Consider the following 18,488-nt stretch of genomic DNA (forward strand, 5'->3'; position numbering starts at 1 on the left):
CGATAAATATTCCAGGGCTAAAAGCTCTCCGCCGGCATCGCGCGAATACGCGGCGGGTACTTTGTAATTTTTATAGCGCTCCTCAGGAATAAAAATGATAAATAAATTCCCCGTAACCGTGCGGCCCGGGCGGCCTCCATCAATAACAAAGGGGGGCTTTTCATCGCCCTGAATGTCGTATTCGGAAATTGACACGTCGCGGCTCCTCCCCAGCGCCTCGTAACGATCATTCGGTATTCGACGGAGGCAGCGCGGCATCTTTCTTCTTTCCGGCAGCGGCGAGCCATTGTGTCTCGCGCTCTAGCGTGAGGTTAGATAATAAAATAACTAAAAGGGGATCAGAAAACTATAAATACACGGGAATATAGGTGCGGGAAAGCGCTTTCCGACGGATTTTCCAAGGCTTTCTCCTGATTTATGTGTGTACACAGTTGAGCTGCAGCGTAGTGTAAAGCGATAATGAGCAAATGCCGTGTCACAGACGTACACGTCTGCAACGTGAGCAGCGAAGACGAGTCAGCAATAAGAGTCCGCCGAGCCGTACTACGATGCATAGCGTCCGAATGCATCGTAGACGTTAGCTCAGTGGTTAGAGCACAGGCCTCTGGCTCTCGGGTCCGCGAGTTCGAGTCCCGTCGTCTACTTTTTCGCTTCCGTCTCTTCTCTGTTTGTAACAGCCGAATACTTGAATTATAAGAGGACGGCAACGGTCACTTGGCTTTTACGAAAAAGCCCGTAGCGAGCGAACGCGATTACTGTGATTAAAATAATTCACTGAAAACGAAGCTACCAGAGCTTTCGGCTGGTAAATGCATGCAATTAGAATCCGAGACACGAGTCGTGAGAGCCCATTTTTCATGATTCTCAGCTCCCGCATTACGTGTAAATGAGCAGACCAATCCCAGCGGGAAAGAAAAACAATCCCAACGATCGGAATAATCATCATCATCGTCGTCGTCGTCGTCCCTTGCATTATCGAGCGTTACAATTAAATTTCCACCTCAACCGGCCATTCAGCTTCCTCTCGACAAGCATCGTCACATTTCGGGTCGAGCGAAAGATTGTCCTCCTCTCCCCTCCCCTCGCATCTACCCCACACGTGTCATTCTCTCGCGGCACTGCGGCATAAAGCAAAATAAACCAGTCAGCCTACGTCCATCCCATAAATAACCCGAAAGAACTCCATTTCCTCGTGCGTATGTGTGCGCGCCCGTGAACCTCGCGCCAATTGACACGCGCCGCGTCGCCGTTATAAAGATCATCTTCCCGGATTCCTCCTCGCGCCCCTATACCGTCGTTGTCGGAAAACAAAGTCTCTTATATTCTCTCGACGGGGTGAGGCGAGAGGGGAAATCCCAGAGAGAGAGAGAGAGAGAGAGAGAGCTAGAGAGAGAAGAAGAGAGATAATAGCACTCACCGCTTGGTCCGAGGCAGCTGAGCGCTAGCCCGAGTAGCAGCAGCAGCCTATAACCCTGTGATATGTCGTAGTGGTAGAAGTGATCCTGACGATACTGCTGGTATTGCTGCTGGTAGTAGTTGCGCCGTACTGGCTGCGCCGCAGACAAGCCGGTCAGCGCCTCAAGGACCATGTTTCCCCATGCGGCGTCGTCGTCCTCGTCGTCGCCGTCGTTCGCTGCTTCCGACCCCTCTACTCTGCCAGCTCGATACTGCTGCAACGAGAGATTTTCGTTTGTCCCTTTAGTCGAGTGACTTGTGTGACGGGGCAAGAAGTTTGTTTTAATTACCGGAGATCGGCACTCGGTACAATCGATTCGGGATGGACACAATGGAGATTGGAGATAGGCTGGAACGACGCTGTGGTCGCTATATACCCTACCGACTACCGCTATAACTGCTACTGCTGTTGCTTAGCTGGGATCGAGAGACTCGAGAGCCGTGTGTCTGTAGCGCCGGAGATGAAGCGGAATGATGAGGGTAATGCGAGGAAATGGAGGAGCCAAGTATGGGCGGTGTCTCGGGCTGAAGTGTTGTTTCCCAGACGCGTTGGCCGAAGGGCTTTATTTTTTCTCTTTTCAATCGCTTCTGTTGTTCGGGATTGTTCGCAAGCAATTCGCTTTGGTATTCCTCGGCGGGTATTGAAATTTCTCTAATTGGTGAAAGAAATTCTGCAGGAAGCTCAATTAATATGACGCCGCAATTACATGTTATCGGCATTTTTAATTTATCGACGCAGACAGCGGCTCGATGGAGGAAAAATTTAATATCGACTTGGTATTTATGTAAACATCAAACCACACCGAGAATGCTATTAGAAGGAGGCCACAATGAACGATAAAAATAGCTTTAATAACATAATAAGTCCATTATTAAACAGAGAAAAGAGTAGGTATATTTTTTCACGTCGAACGTTTTTATTTATCTAATACAGCACCATTTAGTTCAATTGCTAAGTGCACTTTTTTATTAAAAAGCGAAAAAGGTTTAGCGTGCATAAAAAAGCATTCATATCGTGCTATTAGTTAACGAAAAATTTCAACTATTGCGTGAAACTTTTGTTCCAAAATTTTTCCATTTAAACATTCATTCAGTCATCAGTGAAAAAAAAATGTTTAGCAGCAGCATAGAAAATGTTTTTTGGGAACTGATTTCTAGAAATTGTCCCCGCGTTACTAGAAATTTTAATATTACTGTGAGTACACGTAGCGTAAATCCCTCCAGCGTGAATAACGGTGAACACGAATTTCGGATGTTAATTTTTTTCATAGAAATATAGCTACTCTTCATTTTACACGAGCACCTCATAACTAAAAATTGCCTGACCTACAAACATTCATAAATCCCTAGCTTCACCATAACCCCAAAACGTTTTCTTCCTCCAGCGCGACGAAATCAATTAGCATTCGTCTCATCCCCCAAAGCTCCAATTCCATCGGCCGCGCAGTACATCTCCATTTATCTATATCCGCATCTTCCTTCAAAAATGTCAGAGACATTCCGGGCGACAGAATCGTCGATAAAACGTATCGACGCGTGCATATCGCTCGGCCTGCCGGAGAAACACTCGCAACTAGGTCAAACAAAGAGAAATAAGAGAAGCGGCAGCGGCAAAGAGAATAAGAGGATCAAACGCATTTTACCCGGCGGCATGCGTTGGCCGCAGCCAGTCGTCGGCCGTTTAGATTGCGCAATGCGTCCTCTCTCTCTCTCTCTCTCTCTCTCTCTCTCTCTCTCTCTCTCTCTCTCTCTCTATCTCCCTCTCTCTACCACTACTATCTCCTACAGCTTTGCCCCGGCGTCAATATCGCGAGGGCGGCTGCCTCTCCTTTATGATGCTCAAGGCTTGCGCGCGCAGAGGGATGTACACGTACACTGCCTTTACCGTCAGCTCTTTGGCCGCCTGCGGAGAGATGCAAGTGCATCCGCAAGTTGCATCCTCGATCTTCGGTCCCTCTCTCTGTCTCTCTATCTATTTATCTATCTATCTCTTGAGTGCTGAAAAGATGTGCATGCGCATGTGAAGCTTGCCGACGCTGCTCTGGCCTCCTCTTCGTTGGCGTCGTCGTCTTCTTCTTCTGCATGACGAGCATCGTTTTTGAACGAGGCAAAAGTTGAAAGTAGGCTAGCAGACGAGAGGATGGATGGCTGGATGGATAGACGCGATGTTGCGTTGAGAGTTTTCGAGAGTTACGGAGAGAAGGGCTGGAGGTATAGTGGCTGTTAGTTAGCGGTGGGCTTCAACTCGGAAATCGGGATTAAGTATTTCAGGTTACGGTGTGGGTTTTTCTACAAAATTTTATCGGCGGTTTGACCCTTTGGTAGGGAATTGAATTCACTGGCTTGGCTTGTTAAGAAAGTAACGAAGCAGAAGCGGTAAACAAAGCCCGTCAAACATAAAATTTCGCGGAATTCATCTTTGCTGTAGTTTCGAAATTGCTGAATTATCCGGTTATATAAATTAACTCTATATACTAAGATGCTCTTTAAAACCGCACAGCGCTCGATTCCGTTGGAAAGCTGCTCACACAAACTTGAAATTATTATTCTAATGGAAGTTTACATTGATCAAGTCACACTGCAACGTAGCCTAGCGATGGGAGGGCATAGCAAGTTCCACGGGCGATAACCAAGTTACATCCAAAGAGTGAGCTAACTATTTTGAAGTTGCGATTATCCCTCATCATATTGCAGGCGTGCGGAAGAAAAGCCGCTCCTCAATTTTACGGCAATTGGCTATCAATTTTCACCCGAGCTAACTACCATGATAATTACCAATTCCATCATCAGAAATACAACGCGAAACACTTTAGAACAATTATTTCATCACCGCGTAAAGCCGTTATATTTCGCGCTGAAAACTATTTATTTTTCACTCTCGCCCGCGCGCGAGTGATAAATTAACAAGCAATGATTATCGAGAAAACGATATCAATTTCAACGCGCGACGATATAGAAACTCGCAGGTGAACATGAATATCGAATAACCGCGTCGAGCTATAACCTGTTTTCTACGTGCGAGCCCGACAAACCGCTCGTCATGCCACTTTGTTCGAGCGCGCGAATCAATTATGCGTTGACTGGAAAAGCCATTTTTGCCTTTCTCCCTCGCTTTTTTATCCATCCCCACTCGGCCTTGATATCGACGAGTGATTCCGCATTGTTATTGAAATCGAAAAGCATCAGACACGCTCGAGAACAATCAAGGCGCGCTCGCGCGCTGCAGTTTTCCTCTCCAAGATTGAACGACTTTCGACACGGATAAAAGCGCGCAATCAAAGCTCCAAGTGTTTCTTTGACACACCTCTCCCGGCGGCGGCGGAAAACAGCGCGAGCGTTAAACGAAAGCTCGCGAGCATTTTTCAGCGTCTTCGAGCCCTTATGCACGACTCGAGATGTATCGCCTCTCTTTCTTTTCCCTCGTTATATACCGCGCACCGCACTCGTGCGCGCAGCGATGCGCGAGAGAGCGCTGGAAATTTTCGCTCTTGCATGAGCCACAGCAGTATAGGAGGCCGCGGAAAAGCCGAGCGGGGACTTACATTGATTCGGAATGCCTGGCGGGGCGATGAGGGATCAGATGCGCGGAATCGTGAATTTCGCGGAATCGCGCCGCGATATTTTCAGTATTCAGCGAATCAAGCCCATTGCCGACGAGGAGCGAATGAGCGATAACGACGCTGGCTGACTAAACGGGGAGTTTACTACTGTTTAGTTACTATCATAACCGCATGCGTGCATGATATTCCATCGTTTTCCATTAGCGATGCGGAATCGAATGCATTACAACTACATCGAAACGTGAAACAATTTCATTTTTAAGACTTCGACGCTTGCCCTTTCACCGGCCTTTCATTGAGCAATCTCCCTTCGATCAAGAGATTACTGTAGGGCCGCATCACAGTACAATAAATACTCAACGGCGGATAAAAGCTTGCGTCGGAATAAAGCAAGTCGGTGAAATATCGGACTCGAGCTCGTAATAAATATATAATTTTCTTTAAAACGCTGCCAATTCCCGAGAATCGCGCGCACGGGCGCGCACCTATTTTAACAGCTCTCAGTATTCGCGACAGATTTTACTTATAGCCGCGAGCGCACGCGCTCCTTTTTATCGCCGGCGCAGAAAGATATTCGAAATATTCGAGTAGCTTGAAATATCCATGAGTTACATTTCCTGACCGGAATCCACCCCAATTTTCAAGGAAATGTGACGCGAACTGGCTACGGACAAACTACCTATGTTGACGCGTGGGTAAAAGTTATTTTTTTATGAAAGTAGATCTTTCTGGAATACCCACGTTGCACGCTAAATTAATGGCGAACAACTGATATGTGAATAAGTTGAAACGTATATGGATGATGTTTAACACTTAAATTTATTCTAAAAAATTCTATACTATGTACAAAGTGTCGCGGAGATCAAGAGGTCTTGAGTGTTCAGAGGTTACAATATTTCTGTTCTGGATCTGTCGGGTAGATGCTGCTGAGGACTAGCAATGCTGTAGTTGGAATAGGTAAAAGAGGGAATGGTGGCGGAGAAACGTGCCTTTTTCGTCAGCGAGAGGATTAGACCAGGTATGGAGTTTTTTGAGAGTATGAACCGTAGAGGGGTTCAGGTAGGCGGAGTAGTTCGGAGTTGTTATTGGGTACAAAATCCCCGTACTGCTATGGATAATGACGTTGATCTTTTTATTAGGGTCGGAAAAACCCCAGCGACGGAGATATTTTATGATACCTAGAAATAACGGTTGGGAAAACCCAAATGGCGGTTAAACTTTATGCTACCTAGCCCGGTATACTATAAAGTGCGCCATAATGAGCGTCTGCGTGAGATTAAAGCGTAGCGTTTTACATGTAGGGACACAACAACCTATATCTTACGCTTCTGCTCGGGCTCTCTCGTATGTGGGCTTTCAATGAATTTTCTCTCGACGGAAATTTCGCGAACGAACTCTTTCGCGATTCGCCGTTACGAGAAACGTATATACATACGAGGATACACGTTGCGGTAACTGGCCTTTCATCGGAGACTGGATAGAGTGTAAACGAGCTCCCTTCAAAAATCAAATAGCGCCGCAAAGAGGCTTTAAAAACAAAACTAATTACTCAAGCACTCAAACAAGCCGCTGACTGCAGTGAGCTTCCTCGGAAGGCTCTGCCCATCCTCCGCGCGGCTATCTTTGATCTTAAGGAGCTCGCAGCACGCGAAGCCGACGCGGCCCAGGATTTCCCGCGACTAGCCCGAGACGAATGGCTTTTCCCATTAGGCTTCCGTCCAGGTGATATGTACTCGCGCGGACAGGAGCTGCCTCTAAATGACAGGCTTCTCTCGGAAATTACCTGCCATATTGCGCGTTATTTTTTCAGCCGGAAAGACGGCTCAATCAGCTCGCGGTTTGGCTTCGAAATTTCGAATGAAATTAATACCGGCCAATTTCCCTGGTGGGGCCGAATCGTTTCTAATTGACGCGCATTCCGCGGAATTTCACACTTGGATGGAAGTGAAAAATCGCTCGCCATCAGCGGGAATATTCACTAGCTGGCTGCAATTACAAATTGCGCGCTTGGCCTACTTTCTACCGCGTAATGCTCGCTCACGCCGAGCGGGCACGGATTTTTCATCAATTCGAATTCGCGAAAGAAGGTTAATGCGGGATACAGAGGCGCGCGCGCGCGCTGAATTCAATCGAAACGTATTCCGCGGTACTTTGGAATTTCGGGCTTTTTAACTACCGTACGGAGAAACATGGTACAACGATCGCGTCGAGTAATATGTTGCGTTAAAAAATCTAGGCTCTCATTTCGAGAGACGTAAAACGTAACGCTCTGCAGCTGGTGTGTACATGAATTTTGCATGACTGCGTGCGTGTATCACGTCCCTGTACGCAGTAGATGCCCAGAATAGAAAGGTTATCCAGCGGCTCACCTTTTTATGATGCGCTTTGAAAGGGGCACTGCGAGGATTTTACAAGCCTCCGAGGTATTGGAAAAATACGAGAGTCGCGGACTGCTGCTACAGCGATCCCGCAGGCCACGACCGCATTTTATTTCATTTATGACAATAGCTGCAGCCGCGCGCCTGGTCGACGTCCGATCCACCGCAGACGCGCTGCAAACCACAAGAGCAGCGCCGGCGCCCCGTCGGGACAGATTGACAGGTTTTAGCCTCGCGGGGGGTAGCAACGATCGCTTGCGCCCCGAATATATATACACCTGGTGGATTATGCGTGCGCTGTTGGCTCTAGGACTCTGTGCCTCCTTCAAGGCTCGAATTTTGGAGGTCCCGAAATCCTTGCCCGTGTTTTCCTCAAAAGGGAGGATGACTATCTCGTCGAGGGGTAATGATGCTTGCAGAAGAGATCATCATTACGCTTGGGCTTCTTTATTTCATGAGCCCGGGGGATATGTGTACTTGGCGCTTCTTTGCCGAATCCGTCCCCGGAATCAGCTACGGGATTCTCGAAATTACGAGCTCGAGCGTGAAAGCGTTGTTTTTAATTACTAAAGGCTAATTACAATGATAACAATTGCGCGCAGTGCGCGCCCTGATGATACAAATATTTTGCATGAGAATACGGCCGCGGCGGCGGCGGTGGTTCCACAACGAAACTGCCTCGCAAATGAGCTTGAGCGTGGGCATTGTTTGGAAAATGAAAATATTCCGAGCGAAAAATCGAGTATACGAGAAGTTTAATTTCCGCGCGGTGCATTACAATTACACGCGCGCTGCAGACGCGTATTCAAAACTCCGCGGTGCGAGTTGTTCCTCTGAAACGATTTTTTTTTCGTTCGAGAGATAATGCTCTCTCGCTTAGACGCAATCTGAATTTCTTACTGGAAGGAAGGGACACGCGACCCTTACGATTTACATCTCTCGGTTATATATTCGTGGTCGATTTCTGGTAGCTGTCAGGCAGGGACAGTATCTTAATTGAGGCCGTGCTAGGGATGCCCGGAACAAGACAAGATGGGATCTCTCCGCTTGTGTGCCCTGTCTAGACTACGGGGAGCTTAAGTATAGTTTAGAGCCTCCGAGCGTATATAGCCGCATGCTACTCCGGAGTAGGGACTCGACTTGTGAGCTTTGACTGATTATGGCGTCGGACATTCAAAGCATTCGCGATATACCGAACATCGTGCCAAGCTCCGGCCGCGCGGAGCTTGCGATTGATCTCGACATGACGAGGACTTTGCGATTGTGTTCTTGGATAATAAAAAGATATTTGCGGTTGTTGCGGCATTGCATGAAAAACATGCTTTTAAACTTAAACCAGCAGCCGCGAGCGTACAATGATTAACGAATGCAATAATCGAACTTGATGCATCTTATACTAGCCCATTGAGGTCGTATCACCGCACACTCGACGCTAGAGTGCATAATTTACAGCGTCCAGATTCGGTATTTCCGTCGCCCGGCTAATCGAGGCACTGCATATGTATTTTCCTCGAAATACACACGTTCGCTCCGCGAAGAGCAGCAGTAATAACAGCGGATCCTGAAGCTTCCCGGCGATAAAACGCACGCACGCCTGAGCGAGCCATTGAAAGACAAACTAGTTACTACTTTGCAAACACTGGCTCAAGCGCTTCCCATCTGAACCCCGGGTGCCTCGCAGCACCTCCCCTGAGAGGGAAAAATCGAAAAATCTCTCCCCCTCCGCGTCAATTCCGATTCGGCCAGCGTGAATCCAATGCTCGCGGCGGCCTCCTGTCGAAAAAGCAGTGTACCTACTCTACTTCTCGCGGCAGCACGACGTAAAAAACGAAGGAAGCGGCAGTCGTCGTCTCTCTCCCTCTATCTCCCGCTCGCTGTCGACCCCGGGCGGAATGGATTTTGCGTGCCGAAATAAGTTTCGCCGCTACCGGGGTATTAAAAGAAGCGGAAGGACGAGAGTGCGCAGAAGCGTATATAAAAAAGTTTATTGCGCGCCACGAGTGTTTCGAGGGACGCGCTCCTTCGCATATCAAATGTCTTTGTCACAGCAGCAGCAGCCGTCGCTCGCTTTGACGCGCTGCGCGTTGTCGTCGTTTTTACGACCGACTGACTCTCGCACGCGCACTCTGCCGCGTAATCGAGTTTCGTTAACCGTTTATTCTTCCGGAAGTCTGCGGCTGCGTTAGTGATAAAAAGGACTTCTTTTTCCTTCCTTCTTTTTTTTTCGGGCTTCTTGTTTTTGCTGAACTTTCCGCCCGGGAAATGTGTAGCGATAGGTCGCGCGCGTGCTTTGAATACGGGATAGCCCGATCGATTTCGCCGTTATATGGCTCGGAATTTTTTATTTAACTTTTTTTTACGACTCGGGCATAAAATTATATTAGCCCGATATGAGTTTTCGAAATTATATACGCTACGGCCGATCCGCTGCGCCGGGGCGGTGTGAAATTATCAATTTTTATTCTATTGCAGGTAAATTTGCGAGCCGTACGTGCGCTAATAAGCCGCTCGGCGCGTGTATTGATTTTAGCTCTATACCTATATATAGCAGCCCAAGCTTGGGATATGATTAGACTGAGGGGTGGTATCGTATGAAAGTTATGCTTGCGTTCATACGGGTATAGCGTGGAATTTTCCACTTACGTGTGGACGCGATCCACTGCCCGGTCTGACCAATCGCGCCGTTTGCTACTGAAATTCTGCAATGCTCGATAACGAAGATTTCTTCAGGATCAATCAACGCGTCGTCCGATCAAACAGGACCTTTACTACTGAAAATGCCCTGATAATTACTTTGCAAGATCCACATTCACGTTCACGAGGCAATCAATGGCTAATAAACCACGCCCGCAACGAGCCCCTTAAAAACTCAACGCCCACATTAACGGAAAAAAAGAACCGTCTTGCTGCGGCGATAAATCGCGCAGCAAGAGCGCGCAGCGTTGGCAATTAAAATTTTTACCGCCACATCAGCCGAGCAAACAAGCGTCAAACGCGGAAGAGCTTATTTCGCCGGAGGCGCGAAGTATCCTGCGCGAGAAGATCCTCTTATCGCGACGACGACGACGACTTTTGGCCGGAGCTTGTTTCGCGCTTTACACCTCGCATTTTTGCCGCCACCTCGAAGGAGCTAGGCTTTAATATGCGTTGCCTGTAGGCAATTTCGGTATTCATGAGCTGCGCGACGGACTTGTGCACCGAGCGCATGTGTGTGTGTCTTTGCCGTCGGCTTTGAGCAGCTGGTGCGTCGTCCTCCCCAGCCAGGAATTGAAGTACCTCCTACGCGACGCGCGATATGAAAATTAGATTTTTGAAAAATTACGTAGCGAAAATAAAAAATTGATGCACCAATCAATCGGAGCGTCATTCCAATTATTTTTGACGATCGCACTAGTTGCGAGTTTTCACATGTTCTCGAGCAAATAGAGTATTGAGAAACGTGCAGCGGCAGTGAGTTAACGACCGCAGGCTTTGTTGACAAACTGTAAAATCAGTGTTAACTCGCGCGCGAGCGAGCTGGTCGAGACGCAAGCGAAGTTTAACGAACCGTCGGTATAGCCACCCCCCCCCCCCCCCCAGCTCTTACGGGCGAGTTTTATTGTGCGTCCGCGAGTTTATTATTTGCTGAAACTTTAATGAATCTCGGCCGCTATATAGTTTCACATAGACTTCAATTGTTACTGCTTCGCCGAGAGTTGCGGGGAGAAGTTGCGTGAGGCACTTCACTTGTGAAAATACATCGCAGCTCCAACTTGGAAAACGAATTTCTTTTTAATTCCCGAAGTTCGAGAGGCGCTGAAACGCGCGATGTTGTTTCCTCTGCCTTTGAAAAAATTCACGTATAGTCGGAAGAAATTACGCTATAGCATCGATGACTCCGTATAATACGTATTCTCCCTCAAGCAAGCCGCGACTTGAAATTCTATTCCGCAGCACATCGAGAACGTCGCGACTGGTATATACACCGTCTTAATACAATTTCGTATGCAGACAAAGTATGGGAACTTTGATTACTCTCCGGCGCTACCTGCGAACCGCATACTCGAGAGCGTCGATCGGGGAGACTTACGAGCGCTGTATACAAGCCATTGAAATCCCACGTTCGCTCTTTTTCCCTCTCTCGCTCTCTCTCTCTCTCTCTCTCTCTCTTTCTCTCTCTCTCTCTCTCTCTCTCTCTCTCTCTCTCTCTCTCTCTCTATCTCTGCGCCGCAAATATAACTCGCGCGGAATAAAATAAAATTCCCGCGATAGGATCCGGCAGCGGCCGTCGCGATAACGCATCCCAGCAGCGGCCATAATGTTTTTCGCGATCTGATTTCACCGGCATTTGTCTTGGAGTTATTTATTGCGCGGAATTTCGCGCGCGCTGTGTCTGCTGGTAATGAATGCAAAACGGCATTATGTAAATATACAGTCGGGTAATTTATACGGGGCGTAAGAATTTTAAGCGATTTGCCGGAAGTTCGGGGGGAAGTTTTGAGGACGTATTAGCGGGGAGCGAGGAAATTTCAAGTATTTACCAGAGAGAGAGAGAGAGAGAGAGAGAGAGAGAGAGAGAGAGAGAGAGAGAGAGAGAGAGAGAGAGAGAGAGAGAGAGAGAGAGAGAGCGAGGTATAGAGCGCGGATTAATTCATCGGTAGAAAGAAATTTGGCGGATTAAAAGGAAGACGGAGAAGTTGGCCTGAAATTCTCGAACGCCCGCTATGTATATGTGATACGATATTGGAGCTTCTTTGGCTGAGAGAAGCCTCTTAAATCTCGATGAGCTACTTCGGGATACTTAAGCGCGGGGCACAAAAAGTTCGATGTTCATTTGATTTAAACAATATTTTAATCGCCGTTCGCATTCGACAAGTAAGTTTTTTTTTTCGATATTTCGAGCCGTATTTATGAAATATAATCCGCGGTCTCCCATTCGGTCTGGATTTTCGACGTTTTTAGGGAGTGCTTTGTCGTGTTCGAAGAGAATAATTCATATTTTCTTGGGGACTGTTCATTTGAAGCAGCGCATAATCTTCTTTTACACGTACGCAGTACGTATAGTGATATGCATAAAGAGTTTTTACCGTAAAAATATTATCTTGGACTTGTCAGCAAATAGTTAATTAGTTTATTTCATGATAAAGGCAGAGCCTTATTATCGTGTAATAAACTTCAATCATTATTATTTCTTCGAGATTTTATATACTACTAGACGAAGTAACTCACTATTTGCTGACAAGTCCAAGATAATATTTTTACGGTAAAAACTCTTTATGCATACCACTATACGTACTGCGTACGTGTAAAAGAAGATTATGCGCTGCTTCAATGAAGAGTCCCCAAGAAAATATGAATTATTCTCGTCGAAAACGACAAAGCACTCCGTAAAAACATCGAAAATCCAGACCGAATGGGAGAGCGCGGATTATATTTCATAAATACGGCTCGAAATATCGAAAAAAAAATCTGGATTAAAGCTTCGTTTCGCGCGTCTATATAGTTAATGACGGTCCGCTCATAACAAGCCTCGACACATCCGCGCTCAATAACCTTAAGAAAAATCCATGTCGCTAATCTTCGTCGGATATTTCAAAATTAATCATTTGTGCGCGCGCGAGCTTTTTAATGTTCTCAACACAATTGATCGTCCGGAGTGAATAAAAATTTCAGCCTTTGAGAAGCGCATCAATACCTCATTTATACGCGATATGCCATTTAGCTCTTTTGACGTATCGATCTCGCTCGCGCAAAAATTCCACGGATTCGAAAGATAAAATAAAAACAGAGAGAGAACTGCAGATAATGTACAGGCAATAATCCTTCGATCGCTAAAATTTTAATAGAATATTAAAAGCCGCGGATGCCGCGAAAGGAAGGAGAGAATAAGCGCAGGCTCCGCGCGGGGCTGGCGAATGCATTCGGCGAGTAATTCCAATCAACGGCCATTTCCGCGGCTACGTATACGGGAAGGGGGTATGGCCCTCGCGAGATGATTCGCCCACAATATGTCGATTTTGTCGTTTATAACAAGAAAATAAAGCGAGTGAGCGGACCGCTGAGTCGCTGCTGTGGCTTGTGCGGTCGGCTCAGGAGCATACGGTAAAATTTTGCCTTTTCATCACAACAGGGCCTTTTTTGCCGGAGCAAGGAATGCCCATTTTGAAAACCAAGCATGCGTTTTAAAAAATAGCTCTTACATTAAGATCTCCGTTTTCAATGCCCTTAAATAATACGAATCCATATATATAGGTCCTTTGAATTCCGCGCGTTGGTTTTGATCGACTAGCACTTCCCATTATTCCAAGTGAAAAATCCACGAGCTTCAGCTCCTCATATCTCAATCAAAGCCAGCCACGAGTGCGAGAAGAAGAAAAAAGCAAGGACATCATCGTTTCCCGGGCAGCGAATGCAAGGAGCCAGCATCTCGTCTTTGGTGGCCATAACGCTCTCGGGGAATATTATAATTCCTTATCAGAGTCGCGCCAGAACTGACTCTCGTCTCTCTCACCCGGCGATTTATGCGTGCGCGCGGCTGCGCCCACTATATCTCCATTTTCTTGCACGCGCCGTTGAAGATATCGTCGAGGATTTCTCGGGACACTCGTTTTTTCTGAAATATAGACGCGCCAGCTCGAGTAAACAAGGTAGAAAGCTTCGATATTGAGAAGCTACGAGATAGAACAGAGCGAATTAGGTACCAGATAGAAATTAATAACAGGTTTCAGGCACTTGAAGAAGCAAACACATCGCCGGAGGGGAATGACGAACCGAATAGCTTATGGGGGGACATCGAAAAAACGTTAAAAGAGGCCACGAACAAAGTACTGGGTAAAAAGAAAAAGCCAAAGAGCAAACCATGGTTTGACGAAGAGTGCGAACTCTGGTTTGAAAGGCGCAAAAAGGCTAAATTAGATAGCTTACAAAATAGAAGCGATAGGACCGTAGAAGAGTATTCTAACGTAAGGAAACAGACGAGCGCGATCTACAGAAATAAGAAGTGGGAGTATCAAAAGAATCTTATTAGGAGAATAGAAACTAACAATAAGGAAAATAATCCCCGCGAAATGTACAGAGGGATTAACGCCATCAGAAAGGGTTTTAGGAGTAGAGCGCAATTAATGAGGGACGAAAACGGGGACCTCGTAACAAATGACAACGAATTACTGTCGCTGTGGAAAAATTATTTCGATAAATTATTAAACGTGCACGAAAATAGCGAAGAATTAGGGGACGAAATTCACACTGCTGAACCTCACGTGGAGGAACCGAGCTACCAAGAAGTAGAGGCCGCGATTAAAAAACTAAAAAACAACAAAGCCGCGGGAAATGACTCTATACCAGCTGAGTTACTCAAATATGGGGGCGTCGAGCTCACTTTCAAAATCTATAAACTAGTATGTGCAATCTGGAAAAATGAAACAATACCCGAAAATTGGAAAGAATCTATCATTATACCGATTTTTAAAAAGGGGGATAAGACAGACTGCAATAACTATAGGGGTATTTCACTTTTAGCAACGTGCTACAAAGTTCTGTCAAACGTAATACAAGCTAGACTCACTCCATTCGCGGAAGATATAGTAGGAGATTATCAGTGCGGATTTCGGCGCAACAGATCAACGAGCGATCAAATGTTTACCATAAGACAGTTGTTAGAGAAAAAGTGGGAATTTTGCGAAACCATACACCAACTATTTATAGATTTTAAAAAAGCGTACGACTCTATTAAGCGAAGCAAAATGTATCAAATTCTAGTACTTCTCGGTGTACCGAAAAAACTCATGAGATTAATTCAAATATGTCTGAACGGAAGCACGGGAAAGGTCCGAGTAGGCGGTAATGTATCAGAACCCTTCATGATACGCGATGGTTTAAAACAAGGGGATGGGCTCTCTACGGTGCTGTTCAACTTAACGTTAGAGTATGCCGTTAGAAAAATGCAGGTTAGCCAGCTGGGCGCAACGCTTAATGGAACAACGCAGATACTAGGCTACGCAGATGATTTGGATATACTGGGGGATTGTAGGGAAACGGTAGCAAGAAACGCGGAAATCCTCACAAAAGCGGTGGAGTATACAGGGTTAGAAGTGAGTGAATCAAAAACAAAGTACATGATTGTGGATAAGCTAGGCATCTGCAGAGGGGAGGAAGATCTCAGAGTTGGGAATTTTACTTTTGAAAAGGTTAGCGAATTCAGGTATCTGGGCACGACCATAAATGATAGAAACGAGATTAATGTCGAAATAAATAAGAGACTCCATTCGGGTAATGCTTGCTTCTACGCCGTGAGTAATTTACTTAAGTCGAGGCTGTTGTCTAAAAGCGTTAAAATAAGAATATACAGGACAATAATACTGCCGGTCGTTCTGTACGGGTGCGAAACGTGGGCTCTTACTAAGCAGGCGGACAACCGTTTTAGGGTATTTGAAAATAAAGTCTTGCGAAAAATATACGGGCCGAAGAAAGATGAGGAAACCGGGGAATGGAGGAGACTACACAATGATGAGTTACACAATCTGTACGCGTCACCAAATATTAACAGAATAATAAAATCGCGCAGATTGGGATGGGCAGGGCACGTAGCTAGAATGGGAGACGACCGTACGGCAGCGCGTGTCATGAAGGGCAGGCCGATGGTAACGCGACCTCTAGGTAGACCTAGACGTAGATGGGAGGACAACGTAAAAGCGGATCTAGTAGAAATAGGACGGGTGGGTGTCGATCGGAGAGGTGCATCTTGGGTGGGGTTGACACAAGATAGGGCAGCGTGGAAGGCTTGCGTAGATGAGGCGATGAACTTTCGAGTTCCAAATGCCACGTAAAAAAAAAAAAAAATAGACGCGCCAGCTTCGGCTCGATTTCTCGGATGGTTTATATTTCTGGAAGTAAAGCTGCGGCTGGCTCGCGAGCTGCACTATTTATCGGCGACTTTTTCTCTTTTTTTTTTGCCGCGACGCAGATGGTATAGAAATTTCACGGGTAATATGTGGCGGAGCAAGACGGTAGACGATTTCGTTTTAATAACCGGTGTACGGTTGACGGCCGCGAGAACAGGAGCAGTGCGTGCGAAAGTTTCGCGTAGCAGTAAAATTAATCGCCCTCCAAGCGCCGGGAGATTTGGAATTATTTTAGCGCGAACTCGTGCGGCTGAACACTTTATTAAGAAATAAAAGAACTACGACTTACCGCCGGGAAAGGAGTACACTTGTACACTTCTCGAAAAAAGTTGCCGGCCGTAAAATAGTTTTATGCTCGGCTGGCCGCAGAGCTTATGAAGAGTAAAATTAAAAAGGGAAAGAAACAGCTCCCGCCGAGATATTTTTCTCGAGCCCACTTGAGAAAGTTTTTCGCGCGGTGCGTGTAATATCGTTGTCGAGAATATTTGGAATTCGCGTAGCGAAGGGGCAGTAGTTGCGCGCGTAACGGAATCCCGCGCATGGCAAACGAACAAATTCATTTACGTTTGCCTCAAGCGCTCGTTATTAATACATCCCCCGGCTAGGCGCTTCACTACATACGGCCCGAGATAGCGTCCGCAATATTATCTATGACCAGAATTTGAAATTTAATTATATGTGCTGCGAGTAAAGTTTGCCATTGTAAATTCAAGCTTCGCCAGTATATACGCGCATAATATACGCTGACGCTACTACTATATTGCGTCGCGGTCTAAATGTTTTATTCGTAAACATATATAACATTTTTACGGGAGAGAAAATAACGTCGAGAGTCAGTGCTTTAACGGCAACGTTGAAACGTTTGGAATGATTGAATTACGAGTTACACGCACACGCGAATTTTATTATCAAAACCAGTGGGGCTTGGCGCGCAAGCTAAAAATTCGCGTAAATTATTATTAATTCGCCTCTGAACTCGGCTTCATATCATGCTTCACTGATAAACGCGCGAGCATATACTTCGCAATTTGGTCGCGCAGTTAATTAACAATAACGCGCAACCCAATTAGAGCTTGTCCAAGATAATGTAAACTGAGTTTCGGGCTGTATAATAACACTAGTATAAAAATCGCAACTGCTCGCCTAATTAATTACGAAAGCCAAACAAACTGGAGAGTTGATACAGCGGACGAATCACCGTTAATGTGATGAAGAGCCGGGCTTCCTGAAAAGCTGGTTTTGACTGATGGTCTCTCGAAGTTCAATCTGCTTCGAAGCGTAAACGCGAATTTATACAAAACAAGAACGCGGTTCGTTCGTATTTCACTAAAGCGCAAGTCTTACTTTTCGAGTGCATTAAAAAGTGCGACTTTCTCAAACGAACGAACGACCACAAAGAACGCATCCCTATTACTAAGTTCAAAGCTACACCACCCAGCCGACCCGTAAATATCAAATTCATCCCTACGCTTAATACACAAAGCCAAGCTCGAAAATTCCCTCTCGAAGCAGTGACGCTTCCGTTAAGTAATGGCCCGGCGAGTACAAAAGCCGCTGCCTCTGTTCAAATAGCTCTAGTCTTCGAGCTTGCATTCAACTTTGCCCCGCGCGGAGCTATATTTGCGCATGTGATGCAGCCCCCGCCTCGTCGCGTTGTATATTTATGAACTCAATTTATATGTGTGTATCGAATGGTCGGGTCAGACGTCATCGAGAAATTATGTCGAGTGGATGTTCCCACAACGACGAGATGTTTAAACCCTCGTGAGGCTTTGTTCTATCGAGATTTTTTTAATTAGTCGCCCTCGCTCCACTTGATTTCTTAGTTTATTTATTTTCGCCGCGCCAGAGCCCAGTCGTTATTACCAACTGTATGACGTGCCGACTTGAGTGTAATATATTTCTGAATATACATGCTTCGTACATGATGCAAATAAATTTATTTGATTGGCTGCTTTCCCTGGTAGAAAATTAACGGTTCGCTTAGCTAACTGTTTTAACGGTTGCCAAGCTAAAATTTAACAAAAAATGTGGCTTAGGAACCGCTAAGTTTCCAAGATGTTTGCCGGAGGCTAATTTGAGGTTACGAGGTTAGGATAATCACCAGCTAAATGAATCAATTTAATTTTATTAATATTTCAATTTTTTACATATAATATAGTCCTATTCTACTATCTCAACAAGGTTTGTATGATACGCATGCACTGCACTTCATT

The 18,488-nt window shown here is 46.0% G+C and overlaps 1 protein-coding gene across 10 annotated transcripts in view; it reads right to left on the reverse strand.

Moving 5' to 3' along the window:
- The window catches only part of LOC100678173, a 222,750-nt gene that overhangs the window by 74,159 nt on the left and 130,103 nt on the right, over positions 1–18,488 (reverse strand). For 5 of the 10 annotated variants that reach the window (XM_031929106.2, XM_031929107.1, XM_031929108.2 and 2 more), the window contains one exon: positions 1,418–1,670. In XM_031929106.2, coding sequence (XP_031784966.1) covers positions 1,418–1,589 — 172 coding nt within the window. In that variant the 5' untranslated portion in view covers positions 1,590–1,670. Of the gene's footprint in view, positions 1–1,417; positions 1,671–1,745; positions 2,099–18,488 lie in introns of those variants that run through there. The other 5 variants (XM_031929110.2, XM_032599185.1, XM_032599186.1 and 2 more) reach the window with 2 other exon arrangements.

The sequence above is a fragment of the Nasonia vitripennis genome, chromosome 4, assembly GCF_009193385.2.
Source record: "Nasonia vitripennis strain AsymCx chromosome 4, Nvit_psr_1.1, whole genome shotgun sequence".
In the NCBI taxonomy this organism is placed as follows: Eukaryota; Metazoa; Arthropoda; class Insecta; order Hymenoptera; family Pteromalidae; genus Nasonia; species Nasonia vitripennis.